Here is a 13,315-nt window from a genome sequence, read left to right as displayed (position 1 = left end):
CACACTCTTGGTTTCTGTTGGTTTCTCTATCTACGCCTCTGAACAACGATCATATGGAACTGCCATATGCATGTACTTTTCCTGCATACCTAAGTAAACAAATCGGGGTACAAACATGGCGGGCTAGGGACGTTCACTTGTTCGTCTAGTCGATAATATTGTATCGATTGATGATAGAGTTAAGAATGGGTAATTCAGGTAATAAGAATTTTGTCTTTTTGAATGATAAGTATGCAGTAGGTGCTTACCTAGTAAGAGGTACTTCTTTCAACAAAATAAAAAAAGATAACTACTTCTATCGGGCAATCGTTACTCGGTAATTCGTGATTCGGATTAACCATTTTGCAATTGTACCTACCTACTAGGGATAGCTGTAGTGTGTAATCAATACATTTTGATATTTTCGTTCTGCAGTTTTATATGAAACAGCTGATTTTTTTCGCGATTGACAGGGTTTTCTTTATATACCTATGTATCCTCACTAATCCTATCCTATCATACTTCCTACTAATATTATAAATGCGAAAGTTTGTGAAGATGGATGTGTAAGTTTGTTACTCTTTCACGCAAATACTACTGAACCGATCACAATGAAATTTAGCACACATATTGAGGGTAACTTGAATTAACACATAAGATAGGTTTTATAATATTATAAATGCGAAAGTGTGTATGTATGTATATTCCGTTTTCACGCTAAAACGGACAAGCCAATTTTGATGAAATTTAACATCGGGTTTTATTTGACCATGAAGCCATCCATAGGGTACTTTATTTATTTATTTATAAGCTTTATTGCACACAAACAGAAAATACAAATTTTACTTAATAGGACATATTTAGTCAAAAGGCGGCTTTATTGCTCCAAGCAATTTCTTCCAAGCAACCCATTCGATCATAAGAGCATTCTTTACCCGCGACTTCGTTCGCATGTACGAAAATAAAAAAGAGCAGAGCCGCTGGCTAAAACACATGTGAGTGACTCAAGCAGATGTTCAAGGGCAAGTATAGTTAAATAACAAACACAATTTTTTCATAAAATAATTTATTTAAGTTATAGTGGTTACTATATATGTTTAGGTACATGCGACAGTAGTCACAGATGCGGCAAATGAGCTTGGCCATATACAGTGTGGAAATTTGTTGACGGACCACTTCATTTAAACATTTAATTTTCTTTTTCTGTTTCTCCACTTTTTCTTCTATTTTTTAGGGTTCCGTACCTCAAAAGGAAAAAACGGAACCCTTATAGGATCACTTTGTTGTCCGTCCGTCCGTCTGTCAAGACCCTTTTTCTCAGGAACGCGTGGAGGTATGAAGCTGAAATTTATATCAATTGCTCAGGTCTACTGTCCCTTGAAGCTGTGAAAAAATCAAACTTTTAAGCCAACGCAATCAAAAGATACAGCCGTTTATGCCGCAAATTTTCGACACTTGCAAGGGAATCAAAACCTACAGGGTGCTTCCCGTGAACTCAGAATCTTGAAATTTGGTACGAAGCAACGTCTTATAGCATACATAAAGGAAAAATTACGAAAACCATAAATTTTTAGTTACATCACATAATATATATTTTTTTAATAATTTTAAACTTATTTGTACGGAACCCTCGGTGCGCGAGTCCGACTCGCACTTGGCCGGTTTTTTTAATTCTTCGAGTGCTGAAGCCTAAAACATTAAATAAATTTTAATTATTGATAACAGTTCTCATAATTATACACATGAATCTCAGCATGTATGACTAAGACTATGAAAAAGTTACGTATTGAAGTTCCCTTTTTTTAAACAAGAATTATTTCATATAGGTTTTCTATTCAAGAACTGCTCTTACCAATTCAAGATCCTTGGCATCTTGTGGATGTGGATAACCTGAGCATGATGGTTATTAAAGCAAATTGAAATGGATGGTCTGCCTGAAAGAGATAAAAATGTTACATTAGATATGGTCCCAAGTAATAATAAATAGATTGCTACAGAAACATGGACTCAATGTTTGGTAAATTGTATTTTAGTATTTTTTTTTTTATTAAAATAATTTATTGAACAAACATAGTGTATTATATACTTATGGAAAGTGTAGCTTTCCAACAACGAAAGAATTAAAAAAATTGGACCAGTAGTTTTGAGGTCTTTTTGTGCATACACAATCAAATCTTTCCTTTTTACAATATTAAGTATAGAAAAAGTTTGAGACGATGTAATAAAAGTTTCACTTTAAAAGATTTTAATAATGTAGGTAATATCTTAAAAACTAAAAAATAACTCAGTAGGTTTTAAGTACCAGTCATCACACCACTTGTCTCATGACATTCTAGGTCTCTAGAGCATATAAGTCAAAAAAGATATTGTGAAGCATATAGCAATTAGATTAATCGGTCAACAGTAAGGGGGTACAATTTCAATTACTACCTTGTACCTAAAAAAAACAAACAGGATGAGCTAAATAAAATCTATACTATAATATTATAAAGCTGAAGAGTTTGTTTGTTTGTTTGAACGCGCTAGTCTAGGGAACTACTGGTCCGATTTGAAAAATTCTTTCGGTGTTAGATAGCTCATTCATCGAGGAAGGCTATAGGGTATATAATATATATCACCACGCTTCAACCAACAGTATTGGAGCCACGGGGGTGAAACCGCGCGGAGCAGCTAGTTGTTTAATAAAAAGATTGATGAATTATTTACCTTTGCAAATACTGTTGGGATAGCATCATCTCTCAATCAAACAATGTTTAAAGTCTTATTAAATGCGCTCTCTTCAAAGTGCAATGAGCACACATTAATGTTTTTAGTTCCTGGCCGGATATTTTCTATGCCAATCTTTTCCAACCATGCCTTTTGCCGGGATTCGTTACTTGGTAAACTAAAACGAGAAAATATACAACAATATATAACTTCGCACGTAATTAATAAACAAATTAATAATTTATCGATAAGGTGTTTATGCGATGATGTTCGACACTAGCACTCATGTTTATGTTTTCGATGCAAATGAAATAAGGAGAATATTGCGGGTTTCTACAGCTCATAATAACTAAGATGATTAAATGTAAAATGATTAAAAGATTTCTATACACTTGATAATAAATACACTTTAATATAAGCAACAATTTAACAAAATGTTAGCCACTTACCGTTGAAAGGTTAGATTCGGTCTGTTTTTGCTTTGGCATACAGGCATAGGCCACAACCTACTATAGAATACTTCATGGTACCTATTATTATTTTCAATTATACTTATTACACTCGATTATGGTCGAAAAACACTGGAAAATCATAAAAATTTCACAATGACATCTTCTCACATGTAAACAAAACCGTATACTAAGATGGCGTCCGTGGCAGCAAAGGTACATCGATGCCAATGAAGAGGGCGCTAATAAAAAGAGTGTAGATGCTTTTTCTAAGGTAAAACCACTGTTGTGAGAAAGAGATGGGTATATCATTATTATTTCCGCGTCAAATTGAACAATTACGGCAGTTCCATAGGATTCTTTGTTCTGAGATCTACGCTCTGTCATTTCCAAATGACGTATAAAATACTGACAAGTGACAATGTCAGTAGTGAATTCTGAATTCTGAATTCTGATTGCGTTTTTTTTTTGTGCTTCGGCTATAAATTAACAATGTTTACTCAATGAGTATTTTAAATTTAATTGTTAAATTAGAATAAAGTTACCACAATGGACCAAAGTAATAGATCTAGAAGGACTGATTTAGATGTGGCTAGTTTTCAAAGTGGAGAACCAGGCTTTGATAGAGCACGTATGAGAAGACAATCTGGAGGTTTTGTAGATTTAGGAAATGAATCACAATATGGTACAGGTGGACATCAAGCTTCAGGGGCAAACGAGATATTTGCAGACGTGCAGGTACTAGCTTTATAATAGTAAAAATATTGTTTATTTGTATGATATCATCATTCCTTCCATTTATCTTTTTAGGGAGATGTACCGTGGTGGAAATCTAATTTCTTCATTTCCCAGCCAGTACTCTTTGGAACATGGGATGGGGTATTTACGTCATGTCTTATAAATATTTTTGGAGTTATTGTTTTCTTAAGGTCCGGCTGGATGGTTGGACAAGCTGGTTTAATCAATGCTATATTAATAGTAATTTTTACAGGTATATAATATTTCTCTTACCACATTATCTAGACTTAAGTTCATGACGTCTCAATAATTATACTTTTAAATTTCAGTTTTTGTAGCTTTGATCTCAGTATTGTCTGCTGTGGGAATATGTGAAAGATGCAGAATTGAAAGTGGTGGTGTGTACTTTTTGCTGGCTCACACACTGGGATCGAGAATGGGTGGTGCATTGGGAATGATTTATTGTTTTGGGCAAGTATGTATAATAGTGACTGAATTAAATATCATTATAGTATCTTAGAATAATATGTAAATCATGTTTATACAAATGGTGATACCATAGAAATCTAAATAACAAGACACTAGAAGTCGTAAGCGTGCGTGACCTTGTCGCCACTCAGGTGATTTTCACATCACCAGTGCATTCGTCACTGTTCAGTTGCTCTGGAGACGTATGAGTGTATACATGGTGTGTTTCAACAATTCCTATTGCGGAAATTCTTCCACAAGTTGTAATTATACTTATAAAGGAATAATATTTCATCGGAAAATATTTTTTTTTAGAAATAATGCCGTTTTTCCATAAAATTATAGAATATTTACAAGTATTACGAGTGTCACCATAGTAATCGAAATAACAATTAATGACACAGTCGACCATTCTTATTATCACGTTTGTTCGTATTGGAGCAAAAAGTCTCATATACTTAGGGATGTTATTCTAAAATAAACCGTAAATTCGTGCGTTAGGATACATATTCAAAAGCTTAATTTAAGAGTTAAGTTAGTTTTCACTAAAATCAAGCTGTCCAATAAAAGGCATAGTTTACTTGTGTGTACTGTTTAACTTTCGGTTTGAATGTGTTGATTTTGGCGACAGCGGTTTTCATACGAATTATGACATTATAGCACTTCTATGTGTCTTGTTATTTAGATTTCTATGGGTGATACAAATATTTCAAATACATACTTAATAAATATAATTCAATAAATAAACAGCAAGACAACTGATTAAACATTTAGGCCGATTTTTCAATCCCGAGATAAACAGTCTAATAACTACCCCTCGAATAGATTTATTCAAATATTTATCTAACTCATTACGGTTCGCCTATTTTTCAATCGTGATTTATTTGATGAATAACTATCTGACCAAATATTTCCATATTGGCAGCACTGCTCTCGGAGTGGCGAAACAAACATATTAAATTAGTCAGGTTAGAGCGGGATAGAGTCAACTCTTGCAATTTGTCAACAACCGTCATTATGACTCACGTCAGGAGTGCACTTGTCTTCTATGATTGTTGATTGTTGTTTTGATTCGAGTAAAGAGTTTGGTTAAATGTGTGTTTCAATTTATATATTTTACGATGGAAACGACATACTTTTAAAGGCAGCGTTCGGCAAATTTTCAATGGCATGGTCATCAGTACTATCAAAAACATCAATTTCAATATGATTTTAATTGATAATAATTATATAGAAAGAGGTTTAATTGTTAATAATTCTACGCTCTATGTTATGACATACGAAAATATCCCAAATTTGACGCGTCAGTTGTCAACTCAAACGCCTAACAGTCGAATAGCGCGCTATCTGGCCGTTGGAGCGGCAAATAGATTTATTCCTCAAATAACGTAGTTATTCGATAGATAAATCCTATTCGTCTATTGAAAAATTGAATATTTTGTTAACTGAAGAATAAAGTCTATCTAGCTGTTTATCCTGGGCATTGAAAAATCGGCCCTTAGTCAATAGATTGACTGTGACAAGTGACAAAATATGACTTTTAATAGAATTACTTTTTATCTAAATTCATCAGTAAGTTTGTCATGAAGTGAAATATTTCCAGGCTGTAGGATGTGCTTTAAATGTGTTTGGTTTTGGGGAATCAATGGCGAGTCTGGTTGGCACAGACAACACTTGGGCAGCCCGTGGGTTTGCTGTTTCAGCAGTTCTATTGTTAGGTACAATCAATGTTGCTGGAGTCAAATGGGTTATCAAATTGCAATTTGTACTACTGCTGATTATTTTAGTAGCAGCATTGGACTTTTTTGTGGGATCATTCACTACTGTCCCAAGTAAGTACAAAACTTATTGTATTAATTATTTTTAGACACTTTAATTTGCTATTTCTGTAAGTGGCTGGTGTGTGTTAATCCAATAAAACAAATTGTTTATAGTGCAGACTGCAGAATAACTTTTTATCTTTAACCCATTGAGCCCCGAACGACCCGATCGGTCCACGACACAATAGATTTTCTATTGTGTCTGTGATTCCAGGGCCTGAGTTATTAAATGAAATACATTTAATATCTATTTTTATTTTTAGATGTTGAATTTAAAGGATGGCTTGGTGGAACAATAGCCAATAACACATGGGCAGACTACCAGGATGGATACACATGGTTTAAATGTTTTGGTGTATTTTTCCCCACTATAACTGGTATACTAGCAGGTATTAACATGAGTGGCGATCTGAGAAATCCTTCCTTAAATATACCTAATGGATCATTGGCTGCCATCAGTACTGGGTATTTTGCATAACTTTGTATTATATTATATTTTTGCATTTATGTTGTTTGTATTCTTATTTTAAATATTTTTGCAGGACTTTTCTTTACCTCATGTTTGTCATAACGTTGGCAGCAACGGTTACAAGAGAGGCATTGCTTACAAACTTCTCTATAACAGCTGACATGTCTGCAGTCAAAATTCTACTGCTCGCTGGTTTATATGTCAGTTCTATGAGTTCCTGTCTGGGCGCTATGTATGGAACACCAAGAGTATTACAAAGTATTAGTATTGAAAAAGTCATACCTGGGTTAGATGCCTTAGGACATGGGGTAAGTTCTGATACATGTTACATATTTTTGTTCATTTTTATAAGAGTTATTCATGGCTAATTCCGAAATTGCAGCGAGGCCCTAATAAAGTGCCCATTTACTCCATGATTGTAGTAGCAGTAGTGACCGTTACATTCATCATCATTGGTGACATCAATAAACTTGCACCAATTGTTACTATGCCCTTCCTGATCACATATGCTAGTATTGATTATTCTTACTTTGCTCTCGCTCAAACATTTGATTTACAACACAGACGTGAAATGAGGTATGATTTTGTTTTATGTTTTGTTCATATTTCATATTTTGTTTATGTAGCTGTTGTTCACCAGTCATGTATGCATGCAATATTATAATAAATCTACATGCTTGTAAAGAATATATTAATTTCTTGAATGAAAATTACAAGATGCCGGTTTTAGGATAGATTGTGTAACTTTTAACTTTCTCTTTTATAATACAAACTGTGTTAATAATATTATATTAAAACGCAATATTTTATCGATCTTTATCTTCAATGGCTTATTGGGCATAAATAAAAAGATTAGTCGCAATCAACACATTTAGTAACTAAATTATTCTATGGATCCAGATTTCAGGGTCATTCACAACGGGACACGCAGGTTTATGGCGCAACTGGAAGTGATTTGGATTTATTGTTTCCTGAAAGAATCCGCCATAAAACAGTTGGCGTAAGTTCTTCAAATCAATCTTTAATAAGCTTCTAACATTCCATTATAAGGAATAGCAATAAAATTTCCTTTAATGGGCTACAATACTCATTTGTAATATTTATTTTTAATTTTATGTAGGATTTCACGCCTTCACCCACTGATTCCGCAATCATGAATGGACGTGCGTCAAATGGTGATGTGCGTCCTGCTGTAAATGTGCATTCGAAAAATAAAAACTGGTATTCCCACTTGTGTAATAGGTGGTTATCGCTTGCTGGTGTAAGTATACACATTATGTTGATGAAGTAAATGTTTTAGTATTTATTGTTATATAAATTTTCTTTGAGCAAATTGTGTATTGTTTTTACGTATTTCAATTTCCTATTGTGTTATTTTTCTGAATTGATAAGTGTGCGACGCTATAATCGGACAAAATAAATCCGCTTTTAACTTAAACATAGACTTAACAGTAGTCACCACAGCTACTTATGGCTAAAAAAAAGGTACCGCTATGTTATAATAGTGGGAGTAATTCATAATTTTTTTTCTAGGTGGCAATAAAATTGCTATTGATGTTGTTAGTGCACTGGATGTATGCTCTCGGTTGTTTGTTAATATTGTGGCTGCTATGGCTCTACATTGGCGCGGCTAATCCCGCAGTCAAACCCGGTCGTGCATCCGAATTCCACTTTTTCCATTGGTTGAAGATATCGTTCTTGCAAGCTATTGGGTAATTTATTTTATACTTTTGATCTTATATGAAAACTTCATTAATGAAAGTATGTTTGTATGCATTGAATAATTAATATCGATTTCAAGACATTATCATTACCGTTATTTAAGATGAAATTTATTAAGTAGAATAACGTCATTAACAATAAATAATATCATTATAATTAGTGAACTGATCAGTCTAATTACCTTAGTTAATTGCAAGATACATCATATTAAGTTGCTAGGTCTCTAGGAAATGTAGAGTAGCAAAAGACAACTTCTAGCTATGATAATCTTGATCTAGTTGTGTTATTTCCCATAGTGGGTATTATGTATTAGGTACAATTGGTTATAAAAATAATATTTTGTGCTATTTTAGAAAACGCCCATTAGAATATGAGCAACTGGTCGTCACTCCAGTGCATGCTGACGTGTCTATGGAACAGGAAAGACTGAATGACGATAATGAAGACTTCGCGTCTCGCAGACGCTACCACCAATCCACGGCTCTTCAGACACACCTCGTTAGTGTTGATAGTTAAATATAAATATACTATCTCTTCAATTAGGATTAAGGATACGAAAACGATGTGCATTAAACTAAAATTGTTGTGATAAATCATTGTGAATTGAAATGTAGGTACAGGAAATGCGTGGCAATAAGTGACAACGATTCATTATCAATTGTTTTAGAAATTTTATTTAAAAAATTATGTCTGCCTTTCATTCCATTTATTAAATTAAATAATTTGGCCAATTAGATAATAATAAAATGGTCTAATAATATTACGATTGGAAATTATGTAGGCATTCCAAATTCAAATTCATAATATTTAAAAATGGGTTACAAAGAGTGTTATTTTTTTCTGACTAGTTATTTCTTATTTTCTCTTTCTACTAAAGGCTCCAGGTTTCGCCAAATAGTTCAGTAAATATATTTAATATTATTTTTTGTTTAATATATCAAAAGTATGGACCATGATTAATCCATAAAAAATGTTCAGGTTCAGTATTGCTTATTTACTGAATATACGCGGTTTGTGGTGTAAGCAACAATTACCTAACATACTTACTCATATCCATTACTATAATACACGTTAATTAATATTTTTACTTTCTGCATTCTTGACTTGTACTTTCAAATTTTTACAGTTATATTTATTCAAGTGAAGATCCAATAATAATTAAAAAAAATCATTAAAATCTATTCAGCCGTTCTTGAGTTAATATGGTCGAGTTATAATGGTCTAACACATTTTTTTTAAATACCTATATGGTAATATAATTTACCTAGACAATAATTATATATCATTTACGGAAATCATTAATATTGTGTCCATGATGATAATATTATGTTTAATTATTTATTTATTGTAACAATATTCAAAATGCTAATTCGTTTTGTTATTATATTTGATCGTTATGATAATTTAATGACCTTAAGATATTCGTAATAATTCTATCAGTGATCTCGAGTAATATTCTTAACAATCATAAACGTTGTAATGATCACATATCATTAGTTAATTTAATTGGAACTTTCATATTATGTGGAATATCCGCATTTCTTAATTGGTTTTAATTAAATACCTAATTTGCTAATTGTATATTGACATGCATATAAAATCTAATAATTATGTAGGCTTAACATAATATTATGTACGTGAAGTTTACTATGCATGCTAGGTATGAACTTTGCAATGTAATAATTTATTTTCTAATATTATTAATAATTTAAGAACGCTTGTAAATATTATACTCAATTTTACTATTTTTATAATATTATTAAATTAATGGAAACTTATTCATCTACTTTTTTTCCCCTATACATATATAAATCCTCCTATAGCCACTATAGTTAGTTTACCTTTATTAATTATGTATTTATAAGTTACATATAATTTTAGTGTTTATTTCTTATTGATACCAAGCATTTTAATGGGGGATAGTGTGGCCAGCTCCCTCGGCCTCGCAGTGCAATGGGTCTCGCGCCTCACAGCCGACAATAAATTTGAAAAAGTATTAAAAATCCATAGGGTTTTACTTTGATATATGTATTATATGAATCTTAATTCGTACAAAATGTCATACATCTAACGCCCCCCTTCATAAGGGGTCCTGATTAAAGAAAATAGCGTAATATTTTCTAACCACATATATAATTTCTAATTCTTTTAATGTAATATTATAAGTCATATTTTTCATTACTTATTTTTAAAAGAAAAGTAGGTACCTAGTACAATATTACAGAACGGTTCCAGGAACCGGAACCATCTTAGATTATACACCTAGGTGTATAATCTAAGGGAACCATTAAGGGAACCATAGCTAACCATAGACTATCATAAAGCTAAAAAGTGTGTCAAATTTAGACAGATATTTGACAGTTGAGACCCGTATATACATAGTAGTCTTTGGTTGAGACATGATTCTATAGTTATTGGTTTTATTACATGGTTCGTCCATCAAAAAGCAGCGATTATTAATTGTGATATAAAAATATTCAATTGTTAGGACGCTTCGCTTGTTTACTGATAATTAAGTGAATGTTTATTTCTATATATATTCAACTTCAAAACTATAGTACAGTGTTCTCTGAGGTACAAAAACATAAATCAAAATAGTTACTGTTGTCAACATAGCAACTGCAGCTTCACACTTTTTACGTGTGAATTTGGATTTTAATGCCATGTGGATTGGACTCGACTTATAAATAATTTTAGACGCAATATTTCACAATGGCAGATGATTTAAGAAACTATAAATTGCAGTTGCAACAGGTAAAGTTATTGTTAATAATTGCCATTTTCCTATTATGAACATTAAATCAATGTTGTTTCAAATAATATTTTAGGTAGAAGCTGCTTTATTGACTGATCCAGACAACGAAGAACTTTTGAAGCTTAAAGCGGATTTGGAAGAAGTAATTGAGTTGACTCAAGATCTAATAAAAACTCAAGAGGGTGAAACCAATGTCAGTGTTCATAGTTCTAGTAATAATGATGATGTTACAGCTTCCCTGCTGGCTGCGGAGAGTGGTGATGCGGCAGCAGTGCAAAAGTGGCATGTTGGGGACAAGTGTCTTGCTAAATGGAAATCTGATGGCATGTAAGTTCTTATTTGGGTTATTGCCCTATAACATCTACTATCCCAATTTATTTTATTAATCTGTGTAATATACTTACTAACAAGATTTGATGTAATGTCCAAAAATGTATTTTCATGAATTTTGATTTTAGGTTCTATGAAGCCACAATTGAAGAGATTGGTGAGAATAGTCTAAAAGTTAAATTTAACGGATACACAACATTGGAACCTGTATCTATGCTGGATGTTAAATCTTTAGGCTCGGGAGTGAAAAGACCATTAAGTGGTGATGAAGGAAAGTAAGTGTACAATATGTTTCAAATAATCTAACTTTTAATGAGTTGTTATAAAAAAATTAGAACACAGTTTGCAGGATCTTATCAGTTATGTTGTATGAGCTTCGATAGAAATAATATATGAATTCTTACTCTTTTTTTCAGACAAGGCAAAGGCTATAATAGGGAATATTTGAAAAAGAAGAAACAAAAAAAGCAACAGAGATTTAAACAAATAGAAGAAGAAAGGGAGAGTGAAAAGAATAAGTGGCTTTCATTCCATACGAAAGCATCTAAAAAGCCAGGTATAAGAAGTAAAAGTATATTTGCATCGCCTGATAATCTAGAGGGCAGGGTTGGAATTGGAACATGTGGAATATCTGGTAGACCAATGACCGAGTATACACCTGGAGAAAAGTGGAAAAAGGGTGGATAACTCACTAACATAAGTCTTAGTATAAATTCTGTACTGTCTTTGTCATATGAGACTCAATAAATACTTTATATACAAAACCCTTATCTTTCATTTCATTATTTATCATCCTATCATAAACATATCATGATTTAATTCTATAGACTAATGTTCAAGCCTCAAGGTTTGTATGATTAAGTATCAATTTTCTTATATTTTTAATTACGCTCACTATATTTAACATCCCTGATTCAAGAAAAAAGAAAAAAATAATCATTATTCTCATTTATTAGGATTTTTATCTATCTTTTTGATAGTAACATTGCAATTTTCCAATTTCATACATAAAATTAGACTATGACTCGTATCTGATTCCAACTGTTTGTGGATTCCAACAACCTTACAAGGTTTAATAACCTATGGGCTATGGTTTCATGTGGTTTGATTTAGTTCTACTCAACACAACATAGAGGGCATGAAATCAAATTTTTTATTTTAATTAATTACTCCCTCGTGATCTGGAATTGATGGAATAGGTAAATAAAAATGTAAATAAATAATAATTATAATTACCTAACCATCTCTTGAAATACAATTTTAAAGTGGAGTATTTACATGGAGGCAATATTGCACGCCTCATAAGCGAAGCGTTGAGGTGGGTACTACTGTCACTTCGCGCAAAACATCTGATTTTTCAAACTTAAAATGTCTTTATGTATCATACATTGCACTTGTAAGATAATACATACACACACATATTAAGAAAAAACACTATTTTTAACGTTCATGATATTTTTGATGTCATTTTTGTTATTTAAACTAGTTAAAAAACAGTTTAAAAAAGTTCTGTCTTGGACGTCCGTGTGTCTGTATGTGCGGATCCTTTTTCTTGTTAACACGATAGCGACCGAAATACTTTACTAATCGAGTCTTTTTTTTTCTCTTACGCTTGAGTATGCTCAGGAATAGAACCCTTTCATTTTTCAGGGTCTGATTCGATGTGGTTTAATTGTTATTAAATAAACAAAAATTATAATTAATAAATATTTATTAAAAAAAAATTATGAGGCGTGCACTTTTGGATTTTCCAAATTATTTTAAATTATAATATAGGCTTTCTAATTTGGCAAGACAATTATGAAAATACTGTATTTGTAGGCTCTAGCCCTTCTCTAGCCTCAATATATTATATTGATGATAAAATTAGTTATGTAAA

At 32.2% G+C, this 13,315-nt stretch overlaps 2 protein-coding genes across 2 annotated transcripts; both read left to right on the top strand.

Annotated features, from left to right (window-relative positions):
• The first annotated feature begins 3,552 nt into the window (after positions 1-3,552).
• Positions 3,553-9,748, top strand: LOC149487758 (solute carrier family 12 member 8). The gene is made up of 11 exons (XM_089696378.1): positions 3,553-3,872; positions 3,945-4,125; positions 4,202-4,347; positions 5,944-6,172; positions 6,424-6,625; positions 6,703-6,937; positions 7,012-7,205; positions 7,530-7,629; positions 7,750-7,890; positions 8,163-8,341; positions 8,705-9,748. Exons 1-11 carry the CDS (start codon positions 3,684-3,686, stop codon positions 8,865-8,867), a joined length of 1,959 nt encoding a protein of 652 aa, XP_089552504.1. The 5' UTR covers positions 3,553-3,683; the 3' UTR covers positions 8,868-9,748.
• Positions 9,749-10,747: 999 nt separating this feature from the next.
• Spf30 (survival of motor neuron-related-splicing factor 30) lies at positions 10,748-12,200 on the top strand. The gene is made up of 4 exons (XM_089696371.1): positions 10,748-11,105; positions 11,180-11,433; positions 11,565-11,711; positions 11,853-12,200. The coding sequence occupies exons 1-4, from the start codon at positions 11,064-11,066 to the stop codon at positions 12,121-12,123; spliced, it is 714 nt and encodes a 237-aa protein (XP_089552497.1). The 5' UTR covers positions 10,748-11,063; the 3' UTR covers positions 12,124-12,200.
• Positions 12,201-13,315: the final 1,115 nt, after the last annotated feature.

This window comes from Colias philodice, chromosome 6 (genome assembly GCF_061535455.1).
Source record: "Colias philodice isolate Cphi_HAF_F1 chromosome 6, ilColPhil1 Martin Lab GWU primary, whole genome shotgun sequence".
In the NCBI taxonomy this organism is placed as follows: domain Eukaryota; kingdom Metazoa; phylum Arthropoda; class Insecta; order Lepidoptera; family Pieridae; genus Colias; species Colias philodice.
This window is presented reverse-complemented; position numbering and strand designations above follow the sequence as displayed.

What these genes read in the sequence shown, in the direction of transcription:
- LOC149487758 (XM_089696378.1), top strand. Translation starts at nt 3,684, where the DNA reads ATGGACCAAAGTAATAGATCTAGAAGGACTGATTTAGATGTGGCTAGT. An exon ending in ATCATTCACTACTGTCCCAA is followed by an intron (nt 6,173 to 6,423) that starts GTAAGTACAAAA and finishes TTTTATTTTTAG; the next exon opens with ATGTTGAATTTAAAGGATGG. An exon ending in CAACACAGACGTGAAATGAG is followed by an intron (nt 7,206 to 7,529) that starts GTATGATTTTGT and finishes CTATGGATCCAG; the next exon opens with ATTTCAGGGTCATTCACAAC.
- Spf30 (XM_089696371.1), top strand. Translation starts at nt 11,064, where the DNA reads ATGGCAGATGATTTAAGAAACTATAAATTGCAGTTGCAACAG. An exon ending in AAATGGAAATCTGATGGCAT is followed by an intron (nt 11,434 to 11,564) that starts GTAAGTTCTTAT and finishes TTTTGATTTTAG; the next exon opens with GTTCTATGAAGCCACAATTG. An exon ending in TTAAGTGGTGATGAAGGAAA is followed by an intron (nt 11,712 to 11,852) that starts GTAAGTGTACAA and finishes TCTTTTTTTCAG; the next exon opens with ACAAGGCAAAGGCTATAATA.